Source organism: Perca fluviatilis, chromosome 2 (genome assembly GCF_010015445.1).
Source record: "Perca fluviatilis chromosome 2, GENO_Pfluv_1.0, whole genome shotgun sequence".
Lineage (NCBI taxonomy): Eukaryota > Metazoa > Chordata > Actinopteri > Perciformes > Percidae > Perca > Perca fluviatilis.
Genome location: NC_053113.1, coordinates 18,531,982 through 18,547,802, shown reverse-complemented (window position 1 = coordinate 18,547,802; position 15,821 = coordinate 18,531,982). Strand labels below are relative to the sequence as shown.

The 15,821-nt window shown below is 44.0% G+C and overlaps 1 protein-coding gene across 4 annotated transcripts in view; it reads right to left on the bottom strand.

The window, feature by feature from the left end:
• epha4l (eph receptor A4, like) overlaps positions 1–15,821 on the bottom strand; it is a 56,734-nt gene that overhangs the window by 21,667 nt on the left and 19,246 nt on the right. For all 4 annotated transcript variants that reach the window (XM_039782807.1, XM_039782787.1, XM_039782794.1 and 1 more), the window contains exons 4-5: positions 10,901–11,056; positions 3,429–3,764 (exon numbers count right to left, since the gene is read on the bottom strand). In XM_039782807.1, the coding sequence (XP_039638741.1) occupies positions 3,429–3,764; positions 10,901–11,056 (492 nt within the window). The remainder of the gene's footprint in view (positions 1–3,428; positions 3,765–10,900; positions 11,057–15,821) is intronic.

Sequence of the window (15,821 nt, the reverse complement as noted above, 5' to 3'; positions counted from 1 at the left end):
GGCAAATGCCAGACCCCTATGGACCGCTGTGGGCCACTACTGATAATATGTCTTTGGTTAATTTTGATAAGTTATTTTATGCATGCAGCCACAGATATTCAAGATTGCGAGGTGTGTGGAAAGAGTCACTCGGAAGGCAGAGTTACTAATTTCCAAGTTAGGTTATTGACAAAAATAAGGCCGGTGTGTTGCAAATGCCAGGGCCGGCAATGATGTCACCTAAAAACCTGGCAGAGGCACATAGAGTTCTGGGTTTGGTTTGGTCCCTCGGGACAAATTGGAGGTTGTGCGTCAGTTTTTTTGCAGACATTTGTGGGGTTTTGTCTCTGCATGGAACACAGTTTGTTAAGTGGGCAAGTTTGTCCCTGCGAGTATGTTCATCACAAAGTATTTGTGTTGAGAAGAGCAGCTGTGGTCGGCACAAGCAGTTGCGCGAATATGTGGTCGATTAGAGTTTGACATTAAAAGAGACAGGGGCAGGGGTGCACATGTGGTTGCCAGACTGGATCCTGGTTGCCAGATTGGAGCTGTCGTTTTTGCCGCCGCTGGGGAAAAATAGCTGAGGAGGGAGCCGTTTTTCAGGGTGTCGAGAAAACGGCTCCTGCGTACAAGATCCTTTCCCCCGCCTATAAAGCCTGCTTCCACCTCCCCAAACACATTTCCACATGTACGTCTGTCCGATTTGCCAGAGAGATGGAAACTCACACACATGTGCGCTGACAGACGTGCCCACACACACACTCTCTCATGCACTAATTCACTTTTAGTCACCTAAGCCTGCCAAGTATTTTGTATCGAGACATAAACACCTCTCTTTCTGACTCTCTCTTTCCCTCTTTCTCACACATACACACACGAACAAAGTGCTTGATCCCATGAAGGGGGGAAAAAACATCAATTTACAGCCAGGGGTCAGTTCAAAGCCTGGACATCCCCCCTCTCTCCCCTCCCTTTCCTCATGCAGTCCGGGAGAAAGGGTTACACCCCGGCTGATTTACAACAGTGGAATTGTTCATGGCGAGACACACGGAATCTGACCTCTTCGTACACACACACAAATGTATGCCTGGTCACAGATGCATGGGCATGCAATCAGCAACACTCATGTCTTAATTTTTGTCTCCAGGCATATTTCTCGATTTTCCTCACACGCAAAAATACATAAGCGCTCCTCCCTTCCAACTTGCCTACCTCACTTCTTCCTCTCTAGCCGAAATCTGAACTTTTATGGAAAGGCAGTGGCAGGGGTGTCTTTTCCACAGCGCTTATAAATCCTAATAAAGCTATCATAATAAATGTGTAATCCACGGTGTCTGGATGAGGGGAGGCGATACAGAGAGAGGGACAGCCACAGATGACTGGCTGGATTACCAGCGGCTGAAACCAGAGCTTCCAAAGCCCCTACTGAGCATTAGCAGGAAGAAATCCAATCAGTCTGGAGCTATTCTCTTTAACACGCACACACATGCACACATACACAAATTAAAAGAGACACACACACCCGGAGACACATAGCACATTGTTTGAGAGGCAAATGTAGATCCATAAGCGTACAAACATTCTGTATAACACATTTTCTCACTTTCAGCCAAGCATGCAGTCAGTTCTGCACATGTGCAAACTCACACACACAAACACACACCATAATAGAGCTTCCAGCTGCAGTCTTCATACAGCTAATCCTGGGGAACAGTTGTGAAACATGCACCAGTGACGAGCCAAAGGCAATATCATCTATATCTTACAACTTGAAGTCAGCAGATTACCCTGGAGCAATCTCAGGGGGACGTCACTGTGTGTGTTACTATGTCTTTGTTTGAATCCATGTGTGAGAGTGTGCACTTTGGAGTTTTAGCGCAACTCTGCTCCAGTGTGACCATACTGACATGCTATCACGAGCCCTCGGCCTGGACTCCAGGGTGTGCTCCATTACAGCTCCCACACATGCCTGTCTGGCAGGACTCGCAGCTCTCCCACAGGCAGCACATCCATTCATCTCCATCTTCCTGACCCCAGCTGATAAATCAAGCCACTGTGTCCTTAGATTGCCAGTCAGAGCCCCATTCAAGATATTCACTTTTCCCAGGAATGGAAATTAGTGATAAAAAAAACGACACAAAAAGGCACTTAGCTTGCCACCCAAGAGCAGAGCAGTAAAGAAGACGAAGGTAATGATCGGCTATAAGTGGAGGAGAGCAGGGAGGGATGAAGAGAAAGGGCCAGGGTCGTAAAATCCATTTGCACAACAACCGGTTACAAAATGGCTAAATGGCAAAACAACGGGAGGCTTTGAACGCACCCCCAGGCTAGAGGGCTCTTCTCTAGCTCTGAAGGAGAGGCTGTATTCATAGGTGTGTTCTACTAGAATATTTACACACACACACACACACACACACAATCCAACAACATTTGTAATGAAGCCTCCACAGATCAATACAACTTATCTAATTCATTAGCTTGAGAGCTAAAAATAGCACATTTCCCCTATCTTCAGCTTAGGCTTCTCATGCCTAATTATGCAAAACTCAAGTGAAATATTGCAGAATATCATTTCCCACTGCAGAGAATCCATCATCCTCCTCGGCAATCATCCAGCCTTAACCCAAATTATTAACAGCTTTAATAAACATGTTTTGACATGCAGATTGCCCCCAAAAAAGTACTTCAAGCGCTCAGTCTAACAAACTTGTGCTCTGTATCAAATATAAACCCCCAAACTACAAAGCTTCTCTGACTGCATACACTTACACTTTCCATTGCATGCTCACACAGACAAGTCAAGTTACTGACTTGGCTAGCAAATCCATGTCTGGGTTTCTCTCACTTACAAGAGTTGACTAGTCTCATTAGCAACAGGTAACCATAATTACTATGGTTACATATAGTGTTAAATACATTGTGCACTAATGTAGAACTGTTGACTAAAAATGGTGATGTGATGTGGTGTCCTAATAAACAATTCTTATAGGCACACGCTACCCAATCAGAAACACCTACTTTCTGTGGACTATTTTTCTATGGTAACTTTCCCAATAACTTTCATTGTACCTAATTGTAGCCTAATTGTTGGCCTGGTCTGAAGATCCCGGCAAATAAATAGTCCATAAATCTTGCATATGTTCAATAGGGTTAAAAATATATATTGGTATGTCAATGTATCGGGCCAATCAGTGTTGCCCACTTTCAGTCAGATCGACATAGCACTTATTTATCGTTGAATTAATCAATGCTTTACTGGTCACTTATGCAAAGCCTTTAACACTTTCAGTAGCTATTGAATTCTTGCAACAACAAAAAAACATTAGCTACCTAAAGCTACACCTCAGGGCAAAGCTGTCCAAATCAGTATTCTTCCTGATGGCTACACACATCCACTTTTTCCCAGTCTTTTCAGACCCACTCACTCAAACCATCATTGGTCATCTTACCAGCCTGGTTGGTGGTGACGGTCACGGACACAGCCTGTTCCGGCCCAGGGCTCTGAGGCGACACCCCGTTCACCGCCCACACCTCAAAGGTGTAGTTGGTGTGGGCCTGCAGCTCGTTGATGGACACCCTGGTTCCCTTCAGGCTCAGCTGCTGGGGGCTGAAGTGAATGCCGTTGCCGCAGGGCTGACAGCGCCGGCCGTCGGGCCCGCAGCGCTTACACACCACGTTGTACGTCAAGTCCTGGCGTCCTCCTGAGCTGAGGGGCGGGCTCCACTCCAGGTTTACCGAGGTTTCGTTCACATTGGAGATGAGGTGGGCGGGTGCCGACGGAGGGCCTGTGGAGGAGAGTTGATGTTATTACCGGTAGTGGCAAGAGGCCAAAGCAGGTCCAGAGTTGCACTAATATTTATTATGGTTGTAGAAAGAGACACATTATGTATGTGATCACAAGAAACAATACAAAGAAAAAAATTTGAACAAACTGGTGATAGTAATTTTAACAATAAACTGATTCCTTCCCCACATACATAAGAATGATGTAGATGTACATGTATAATTGACTGAGTTGTTCCTTTATTGAGAGCTGAGTCTTCTTGAATTCCCTTTTAATGTCCTGTCCATTACAGCGAGGGAGGATCCAATTTCACCTCAGTTAATTCAGCATGTTAACTGAAATCCAATAGGCCGCCAGCTTTCTTTCCCATTCATATGTCGAATCAGCTGGAGGTGGTAGAGCGCCCGAGCCTGCTGCTAACAGTGGGGCTTCATGGCACCCACTCAATAACTTTCGACAAAGTTTGCTTTGGACCCTGTTATTAAGTTCCTGCTTTGATGTACCACTGTGGTTTTATATAAGGAGCAGCTCTATATGTGACACAAACTCCCCTGCTCCCCATCAGTTTCAATTAACATGTCAGTACTATTGTAATTAATGTGTTTTTCTGCATTGCTTTCAAACATAAGCGACGGTAATTGACTTAACTCTCCCCCTTTTTCTCTCTCTCTCTCTCTCCCTGTCTCTGTTTTGCCTGTCTCGCCCGCTCTCTCTCTGACTAATGAAGCGCACGCGAGCGGGCTGGGGGGGATCAATGCAGGGTGAAATATGAAAGCTAGTCAGCCCACAGACAAATCATTTCACAACGGAAATTAATTATCAGTGTTATTTTTGGCGGAGCCGAGTGGCAATGAGTGATTTCACAGAGACACAGAGAGCAGCGGAGGGGACAGTGTGTGGGAGTGTGTGCACACCGTCACCCTAAGGAGGAATAAGTACGCTTTGTTGCCACATTATTGGAGACATGAAGTACAATTTTACCTGTGATGCACAAAACACTCATGCTGTATGTGTATGAACTGTATGCCAGCATTAATCTGGCAGATAGTGGTAAATGTTTAGGGGAAGCTAAGGCTGTGAAAAGAGATGGAGAAGGACAGAAGGAGAAGACAAACACCGTCTGTTCATCCAGGAAGCAGAAAGCTACTGATTAGTATGGAAGGAGTAGGGTCTGGAACGATGGAGGGAGGATGGTGGCGGGTGTGGAGGAGTGTCTGTTTAACTGAAAATGACCTTAAGGGTCACTAACAGCACAAAGATGAGAGGATGAAGAGTACACTGTGTTAATATTAGCATCGCTTAACTTCTCCTTACCAACCGCAGCCGCTACTATTAATAAATTCTCATTAAAAATGATGATAAAGCTCTGCCTCCCCGCCTTTCCCCCGATTTTTCTCCTCCGCAGCCACTTTTACTCCCTCACTCTTTTACCTCATTCTCTCCGTTTGCTTCTCAGACAATGAGAACAAGTTACAGATGGGGTTTCTAAATTAAGGTGCCTACACCCAACCGTCATTATAATAGTGCCTTTGTCAGTGTGCAAGGTTCAACTAACCTCTACTCACTTTCAACCCTCAATAACGCACCATCTGAGTTGAACAATAAAGCCCGAGTAATGGCTGTTATCTAGACTTATGGCATGATAAACTTAGCAGTACAAAGGTAATATGAATGTGAATGTTTCCAGTCGATGTCTAAGAAGGCATGTGGCAAGAGGCAAGGCTCTTGTTCTTCTGTTCTTGTCCGCGAAGGGATGAAAAAATTAAAATGTCCTCCCAACTGAAGAGATTTGTTATTTCTCACTTACAGACCTGAATAAAGGAGGTTTAGGGAATTAAAGGGATAATTTGGATTTTTCCGATTTGGAAATGGGGTTGTATGATGTTCTTATCCATATTCAGTGTAATACCTACAGTAGATGGCGGTTGGCAAACCCCCAGTTTGGGGATTAAGCAGGAGTACCGATACGGGAGCTAAGGAACATACTGCTGTGGACGGGGGAAGCAGCAAGACATATTTAAGCCACCAAAAAAGGCTGACCTAAGAAAATCAATACATACAGTATATATATACAGTATATAGTTAAGTGTACGCTATATTTAAAATATTTTCACCACTTTACCTTGCTGTCAGACAGCCCTTTCGGATGGGAAACAAAGCCGTTATATCCATCTATGCTCTCTTTGTAATTTTACCTCGCAGAACATGGGAGTTGCTGTGTGTTTTTGTGTGAATTTGTTAAATTTAACTCTTTAAAAACAGTTATGTGTTAATAAGTGAGTTTTAGAGGAGTTGGTAGGCAGATTTTTATTTCCTTTGGACAGAGCCAGGCTTATGCTAAGCCAAGCGTATCGTCTCCTGGCTCTGGCTGCATAGTTAGCATACAGACATGAGAGTGTTATTCATTTTCTCATCTAACTCTTGACAAGAAAGCAAATAAATTGTATTTCTAAATATGCAGAAGTATTTCTTTCATGTGACAGTAATGTCCTTTAAGATGTACAAAGATATGTGTGTCGGCAAGTGTGTGTTTAATCCCCTCAGAAAGATTATTTTGTTTGATTGTTGCTATGAGTGTGTGTATATATGTATATTTGTATTTTATGAGAATTAGCTGTCTCGGTGTAGGATTGTTTGTTTATTCATGTTATGTGTTATGTGTGGACCCCAGGAAGAGTAGCGGATGCATTTGTTGCATCAGCTAATGGGGATCCTAATAAAGATAAGAAAAGATAAGAATGACGAGAGTTGCAACAGCGCTATCTAACTTTATGACTGTATAAAGTATTAAACTGTCAGTATTCCCCACTGCATTCCACACACACACACACACACACACACACACACACACACACACACACACACACACACACACACACACACACACACACACAGCAACATAAAGGACCTCATTACACGAACAGAAAGATAGAAATTCACATAGAAAAACACCTAGTACCATTATCTCACACAGACAGCAAAAAACTCTATCATGTCACCCAGTGACGGACTGGCCATCTGGAATTTGGGCAAATGCCAGAAGGGCCGCACCCCTATGGACCGCTATGGGACACTACTGGTAATATGTCTTTGGTTCATTTTGATAAGTTATTTTATGCACGCAGCCACAGATATTCAAGATTGTACTGTGGCGAGGTGTGTGGAAAGAGTCACTCGGAAGGCAGAGTTACTAATTTCCAAGTTAGGTTATTGACAAAAATAAGGCCGGTGTGTTGCAAATGCCAGGGCCGTCACTGATGTCACCTATGCATACATTATAATGAGTATAATGTTACAGATTAAATAAGTTATTTTATCTGTAACACACACACACATACACAAAGTACCTTTGGCTGTACCTGTTGCTCTCCCAGAATGCACCGGTGGGAGCAAGGAAGCGTGGGAGAGCCGTCAGCTGTGACTGACACCCGGTAATTAATCCTGAGAGAGAGAACGGTGGGGGGAGATGGGAGCGAAACGCTCACACAACCTTCATACAACGTTAGCTCAACATAGCCTTAAAATCCACACTCATTATGGGTGGATTCCAGAGGGAGACTTTGACGTTTCTCCTGAAGAAAGTTGGTGATTTTGTTTTCCCTCCTCTCTTTTTCTGTTCAATTGTGGCCTTGCAATTGGCTCCGAGCCTTGTTTCTTTATTTCCTGTCGCTCCTTTGCTTCCATCTCTCCCTTCTTTAAACCTTGTCGTTTTTACTCCACTCCCATACTCCATCTTTTCTCTCGGCATGCTTCTACCCTCTTCCGCTCCTCTGTCATTTCATCCCTCTTTTCTTCTGTTTCTTTCTATCAGTAACTGTTAGCAAAGTGTTGTGCAGGGCCGAGGTAGAGAGCAGGCTAAATTGGCCAGAACATCGACCCTGCTATTACCATCCGGCTGGGATTCATTCAGTGCCCCCCTCGAGTCCTCTCCGACCTGCCTTCATTCCTGACTCCATCCCTCCCTCTTCCTCTACCAAACCGCCGCTAAGAAAACTGAGCAAAATCTGAGAAACACATCAAGGGCCAACAGAAACCCCAACATGGAGAACACCCCCTCCTTATAGCCTGAACGCAGTGGAGCAGCCAGCTCCCACGGGTGTCTGTCCCTGGTCCTCATTACTGCCCTTAGGTGTATGTATTTATACTCACCCACGTTTATTCATGTGCATTGCCTTTTTGCCCTGAACATATTGTAATATTGTATACTAAACTGTACTCTTTTGAACTGATTGAGCTGTAGGGGGATGTATGTTCTAGAAATATACCTAGAAACTAAAAATAAAAGTTCTTTGTACAGTTGCCTATGGATCTCATGGCATACGCAACAATTGAAAAATTGAAATATCTTCATCTGTATTTTCTTACAGCATGCAAAGGTGGTCTACAAAGAAGTGTAAAGGCACCAACAACAAACGTAAGATAAAATTGATAGCAAAAGCAATGGACACAAGCCAGGACACACAAAAGCAAGACAAGAAACATAAAAAAAAAACACAAAAAAGTGGTCAAAAAAGATTGTTACAGCAAAAAAGAAATCTGTTTTTAAAAAGTAATAAAACACATTTATATTGCCAGTTTCGCAGGCAGATTGGTCCAACGTGTGGGAGGTAAGTGTGTCTTGTTTCTAATCTGGAAAGCAAGTGTTTCGATTAAATGTAGCACACAATAATCGCCAATCAAAAGAACAATTGTCGCAAACGAGAAAAGATACAAGACAGGCGCTGAAGGATGGAATACAGCAGGAGTAACAGGCCAGCACACAAACAGTCACTGACGAAATCACACAACATCCAGTTTTAATCATCATCTTGCATCGCTAGACTCCGAGCTAAGAGAGAGGAAAAGCGTTTTCAATTACCCCCCTCCCCCGCCCCCACAGACTCACACACACACACACACACACACACACACACACACACACACACATAGACCCAATTACCAGATATGCTGGCTCTTTCCCAGCCTGACCTTCAGCAAGGCAAAATGGGAAATAACTTTAAGAGTTTTTTTTTTCCTTCATCTGCTCTGTTCGTGTCTCTGAGTGGGTTTTGAGCGAAAGAGAGAGAGTGAAAACAAGATGCGGATGAGGAGGGATGTGTGAGTGACAGCTCTAATTACAGAGCTCTAACATGTGGGTGAGAAAAAAATGCATGAGGAAGGAAAACAGCAGACGACAGACAGGGTGAGAGTTCAAAGATCAAATGTTGACCGGCTGACGAGGCAGAGAACAAAGGTCGGTGAGGGAGTCCAGCTAATGTTCAGTTCCTAACTGTGGAGTTGGGAACGTAGTAGAGACGGCATAGTGTGGTTATGTAAAAAAAAAAAGCCAAGTAATGAGCTTTGACAGCTGTTGCTTGCAGCAGCCATATAATGCCACGCTGACTAACAGGACAATAGGGACGAGCTTGAAGATTGTGCATTAAAAGAGGGTTAGTAACTATATCGATTAGTAACGTGTTTCTTTACAAAAGTTTGTGATGTTTATACTTTTTTGTAACCTCTATGTTTCATGTTCTATGTGCAGTCTCTTGTAGAATAGATTTTTAATCTCAGAAAGGCATTGGAAGATGTATATCAAAAACAGGTAAAAATTGTATAAAAGAATAAACATTATAAAAATCCTGGTTAAAATGAGACAAATGACAATTGTCTGCAATGTTGCCGCTCCATCACGTTTCTGGAACAAATTTTTTCTACTTTCTATTGCCAGTTTATATAAGTTACAACAGATTCATAAAAGCTTTTCTACTTACTGGTATAAATAAACGCTTTTAGTGTTTAGTGACACTAGGAAAAAGAAAGTGCAAAAATAGCTCAGTAATCAGCACCGAAGATGTAGCCAACATGTAACAATCAAGGATGTTGCAGACTGCCATCTTGTTATAAGTATAACTTATATCCTTAATCATGAAAATATTTAACAATAGTACGTTGTTTATGATGTTGCATAGATGCAGTGCAGAAGGGGAATAATTAGAGGCTGCTCAGTGACAGTGACGTGTTGTGCAGGAGGGGTTCACCTGCTCGTCTGATTCCATAAACTGTTTCGCCGAGTGATGAATCCACAGGAACTTGACAGATCATTTGGGCCAAAACGCAAGCCAACTATGAGCTAAGCCACTAAACAGATGTTTTGGTTGTTAAAATTGTTTTTATGACACATACACTCTCAAACACAAACGTCTGTCATAAGTACGCTTTTATTGTCCTGGGAAATGAGAGTGTAGGGCTGTGTGTGTTATGTGGTTTTTTCTGTTGGTTCTCTGTGGATATTTCTACCATGAACTCCCAGTTTCGTGGCTCAGAGAGCGAATGCCTAAAAAGAGAAGAGCCATCATTAGGCAGCAGGATTGTTAACAATATGTGTTAGTCAGGGGTAATTCACCAGTGGTTGACTCATACAGCCCGAATGGAGCAAAGCGCAGACACACTGAGAAATTAAAAAGCTCTGCTTTTAGCTTGATGCATTCCTGTATTTGGTCCTCGTTTCTTTCTCCTTGGCACCTTACCCTCTTTCTCTTTCACATCTTACTCATTCTCTGCATACATGTCCAGCTTTCCGTCTGCCCCTTGTTTTTATCCAACATTTTTGTCACCTCCCTGCGTCGCTGCTAATGTCTTATCACTATTTGTCTTTCTCTATCATTCTCGCCCTACTCTGTTGTTTTGCTGCCTCTCTGTGAAAGAATCTGGGATGCAGCGGTTTATATCCTCATTAGTTCTCTGTCACCGTGACTGATTACTAAGTACCACCTGGAATCAAAAGACACCTATTAAACCAGCAGCCGCCTGCTTTATGTGTGTCTCTGTGTGTGTGAGGGGGTAATTCAGGTTGACATTGCAAGAGAGAGCGAGAGAGAGAGAATCCATGGTGATCTTTATGCAAAAGCAATCACTCTGTGTGTGTGTGTGTGTGTGTGTGGGGGGGTGAGTGTGTGTGTGGGTGTGTGTGTGTGTTAAGTTGTTCTTTTCCATAACAGTATTTTGTTACTAATACAGTACACAGCACCAAGCAAAAACAAATATCTGAAACACTGTAAATCACAGCTTGTCATGGCTTACCAATCAAATAATAACTGCATGCTAGGTATTGCTATGCATTACAACAATGTACACGTTACATGTGGGTGTACTTACGGCTGCAGGGCATGGATGCCGGGTCCGTTTCAGAGCGGAAGTATCCCTTGTCGCAGACACAGGAGGTGGATCCCTCCCTGACGGAGTAGCTGTGGAGTGGACACTTGGCACAGGAGCCATCCGTGGCCAGAGCACGGTAGTAACCGATCTTACAGGCTGAAAGACAAGGACACAGAGGAGGGTTTTAGATGTGACGTCAAGATGAAATACAAGTATATCATGTACAGTGGAGCTATCTTCAGGCCCGACTCCACATTAACCTGCATAGTTACCGTCCAAGCCCGACCCAAGCAAGAACCACGGCAGCAGTTTTCGGCTCGACCCTGATTAAACACCTGACTTTCCACTGTAAACTAAACTATAGGTAAAATAGGTATATAAACAAATGCATTACAAGCTAAAGTCAACTACAGTCTTTTCAGTGTGGTAACAGAGATTTGTTACACAATCTCCTAAATGCACCTTGTCGAATGTTGAGCTCAGCCCAAACACTCGTGCCATATAAAATAGTGATTGTATAACATTTCTCCTCATTAATGAGCATGGCAAGTTGTTGAGATTATAATATTGACTGGCTGACAATTCTAATGAAAATCCCCAGAAATGAATTTGGAAGCTACATCCAGGATATGCGTCACACATAAAGTTAACATACAGTAAGTGGCTGTCTGAGGTTTTGGTAATAAGGCGATATTTTCCAGTGAAAGACAAGAAGAGATCTTTGTGCTCTTGCTCATTTTCACCCAATTAGCAACAAGAAAACAATGTGTTGGCCAGAGGCTTCTATCCTCCCTCCCTTTGTCTTCATTTTCCATCTTTTCTCCCCTTTCTCCTTTCTCACGAACCTACAGATCTGTTATCAAAAGCATCAGAACAGGAGTAAAGGGTGCTATTTCCTCTGACAAAAAGAGAAGATCAAATAACTACCTCTAGTCTTTTTCACAAATTTAAGCTATGCTCAATTGGCAAGATTCAGAGCCACAATGAAACCAGAGCCATTGGCATTTCAGACCATTTAACAAATGAATGCCACCACACTTGGCACACCAGGAGCTCTGTTACTCTCACAGGGCTGTTTTCGCCTAACACACATACAGCTACACACACCTCAGTCTGAAATGGTAACCGAAGTGACACTTTTCCTACTTTTGGCGACAGTACTCACCTTTCTTTTAAGTGACAGTTTGATTAGAGGGCTCGTGTTTCAAGGAGTTTCTCCCTCGTCTAACGGTTTCTATAATGGCCAGGGAAGCATAGCAGGGTTGTGTTTCACCCTCTGAGCACTGAACCAGAAGAGGACAAAAGAACAATTCTCTGAGAGGTGCGGCTCACACAGTCACAACACCGATTGGACCAAATAACCTGTCAGTCAATGAGGCTGCCATGTGCTCGGCAGTGGGCGGCGAATGGTATTGGGGCCGGAGGGTCGGTGGTTTGAGTTTTGGTAGTGTGTGTGAATGTGTACATATGTGTGTCTGTCTGTCTTGTTATAATGTAAAGACCCATTGGAGACAGATGGGTATTTTCATACCCAATATAAATCAGATATAGTCTACAGGGGTAAAGCGACCTCCACCCCTGCGCGCACACACACAAAGTCTTGCTGTCTTCACAAGCACAGTAACAAGTACAAACGAGAAAATGAAATCAACAAACAAATGTCGTGAAATCCCTCTCTTGGAGGTGTAATAAAGTCAGGCTCTTTGCCCCGCAGCCGCTCTTCTCCAGCAGCTGGATTAGGGTAGTGCGGCTTTAACCGGGCTAGCTGCTACCTGCGGAGCCATTCTTTGCCCGTTCGCACTCAGTCAATCAGGGCTAAATCCCTGCCGCTTCACTCGCCGACGCTAAGCTAAGGGTCTCTTTGATTGTAGCCTGCAGGGGTGCGTGAAGCCTCCATTTCTTTTCTTCATGGTTGCAAAAAAATAAAAAGGAGGGATTAGTCGGGAGGTGCTTTGTGTTATCTCTCTATCTTTAAAGCAATCTTTTAACGGCCAGTCTCATCACTCGAGACAGAAGGACACTGGGATTTGTGGGTATTGTTTAAGAGGTCGTGAACGCTTCAGGTGACAAAACACAAAGTTGCTGTTCAGGTTTGTACATGTGCGCTGACCAGGAAAGTGTCCAGAGTTGAAAGTGGGGTCAACCAGCTGTTTTGGGACGATGCCCCCTTGCTAAAAGCTGTAGGGAGAGTTAATTGAGTCCCATGCTTCACAGCCTTTGGGCCTGAGCCTCTTTAAAGTCACACAATCTAAGAGCGGGCTACCTCAAACTGTGAACGGTTGATGAGTTTTTCGCTCGTCAATTATTAAGCTGTCACAGACTGACCCCAGAGTCCCCACAGGATGTCCCAGAATTCTTTGCCCAAACTCCAAATCCCCGTTTGCCATAGACAAGCTCTAGCATCTTCATCTGTGGTTTAAAACTGAGTTTGAAAATGTGATGTCAACATATAAGGGCTTGTTTATAGCAGTGACTGCCCTACAGAAAGGAACAGTCAAGGGAAAAGAGAGGTTGATATCCATGTAAAGCTGGAGAATTTGCTTCCTATTAGCAGTGTGATTGTGTGTGTGTGAGGGAAGAGACCGCAGTAGTGGGTGGTCTGAGGGACCGTGGCTTCAGAGAGGAATCTCCCTTAAGACTTGCTGGATTTATCACTGTCCGGGCCAGCCCTGGCAAACCCACACACAGACGCAAAAACAGACTCACATGAACACACACATGTATTTAGTTTTTATGGGATGTGAGCTGAGAAGACCTCATCATATCCTCTCATATAGCTCTCAAACCCAATTTTTCCCCACCATCTTTTTTATACTGTCTCCTTTTTTGCCCCGTCGCTCTCTATTATTTTTTTCTAGCTCTCATTCACCCTCTATCTCTCTCTCCCACTCTCCTAGGCTTTCTCTCGGCAGGCCTCCTTTCAGACAGAGAGGGGTTTGTCAGGTGCCAAATCCCTGAGCTGAGAGATCAAAGGCAGACAAAGAGACTGGTGACTTACTGTTCTATTCTGGAAAGGCAAAAAATGGAATCCCTTATAGACCGGGACATCACATTCTTCCGCCTTTTCTCCCCCAGTAGCTCTTTCACTCATTCAATCCTCCTCTCTGGCTTTAGTCTTTTTTTCCCTTTTGTCAGTCTTTCCCCCGCCCCTTCCCCATCCCTGTTGTCAGCTAAGCTAAAGCACGTTTGTAGGAAAGGGGGTAACGAGGGTGGAGGGAGAGGGCTGTGGGAGTTAATGAGTAGTTTTGTGGTGGGGATTCTGCTGGCTGAATTGGATGCACCGCGTGAGGGGAGGGCAAAACGGAAAATCGTCGACGCAGCCATCTGCAAAAAATAGGAGTGCACAAAAGCTAATGATACAATGATAGCTACCCACACGCGAGCTAACTAAAGCCCAGCTAAGTTTTCCACTGAGTGGCAACAACCTACACACAAGGCTTTAAACAGCCGTGGATGCTCCCTACACTGCTGCCAAATAAAACCACATCTACCCACACACCCACCCGCTGTAGCCCACCTTAAGTGACCCGCATGCAAAGCCTGATAGGCAAGCTATTCTGCAGCCTACACAACAAAGTATCCAATACACCGGGGATTGAATGCAAACTTGGGCTACAATAGCCGTCCAAAAAAAAACAGGAATATAACACCCAGCACACGGCACACAATAACTAGGCCTGCCCAGGCAGAACAATTGCCTCTCTTATAATGAAAAAAAAGAATTAAGTTCGAACTACATCATTTTCCCTCCTTTCAAGCCTGCGCTTTATCTTCTTTGGGTGATGAAAACTCGGCCACTCTTTTTTAGTCATAACAAACAGTGAGCACTCTTCAGAAGAGCAGTCAGAGGCATCCTTACAAAGGCGCTCTTTCAAAAAACGAAGCGATCAGCTTTCAAGACCTGAGGGCAAGGAAAGTCTCTCCTTCTCCTGCACCTTGAAGAGCCAGGGATCTCTATTCAACCTGCCTTTCTGACATATCCCTCTGCCTTTGTGTCTCTTCTATCTCCTTTTTCTCCCTGTAGAAGGCAGTGTGTTGCTCAGGTGAGACTCCTGCTAGAAAGGATTACTATTCCAAGAGTGCTTTGTTTACCTCCCAGCTGCAGTCCCTCAGCTGGATTTAGTCTTAGATGTATAGACTGTCTATTCCTACCCATACACACATATAGATAATAAAAGACCAGCCACATCAATACACCTGAGCCACTGGCATATTAGCATGGATAACTAGCTGCTGGCCGTTAGCATCTGTCACTGGAACAGCAGGAGAGTGGAGCAGGTTAACTCATTAATTCCGTCACTGGGGGTTGTTAATTACCTCCGGCCCTGACGGCGACACGCAGCCACACGGCCAGCGAAACCCATCAGCATGATGGATGAGGGACACACGGCCACCGAAACTGATCACAATGATTGATGACATACACTCGTGACACATCTTGACCTTGACCTAGAGAGAAAAGGTCCCTATCTTAGTGGTACCGTCCTTTAAAATGTAAAACCAAAAAGGGTCGGGTAGTGACATCTGGGTTGACATCCTTACTAGTGTTAATGAAGGCCAAGAACAAAAGCCAGCGAGGCTAACAATGTTAATAACACACAAGCCAACCTTGCTGACAATCACTGCAGCTTTGCTAACGTTGGCCAGTGCCAGGGGGTGCAAGAGTTGCCAGCAGTTTGTCTGTCAAATGATTTATAACTGTATTTTCAGCAGCACCGATCCATCACACAAGAGCCACCCACGACACTGCCCTAATTAAAATGTCTGTACCTGACACATAGGAGCACCAGTCAAAGAAGCAAATGAGCAAAGCATGTTGTAAAAATGAAAATTACAGCAAAAGTAGATCCAGAGAGCAGACATTTGTTATATTCAGTATCATTTTAAAGCCATCAAAACGTTTGAGCAACCAACTGTTCCT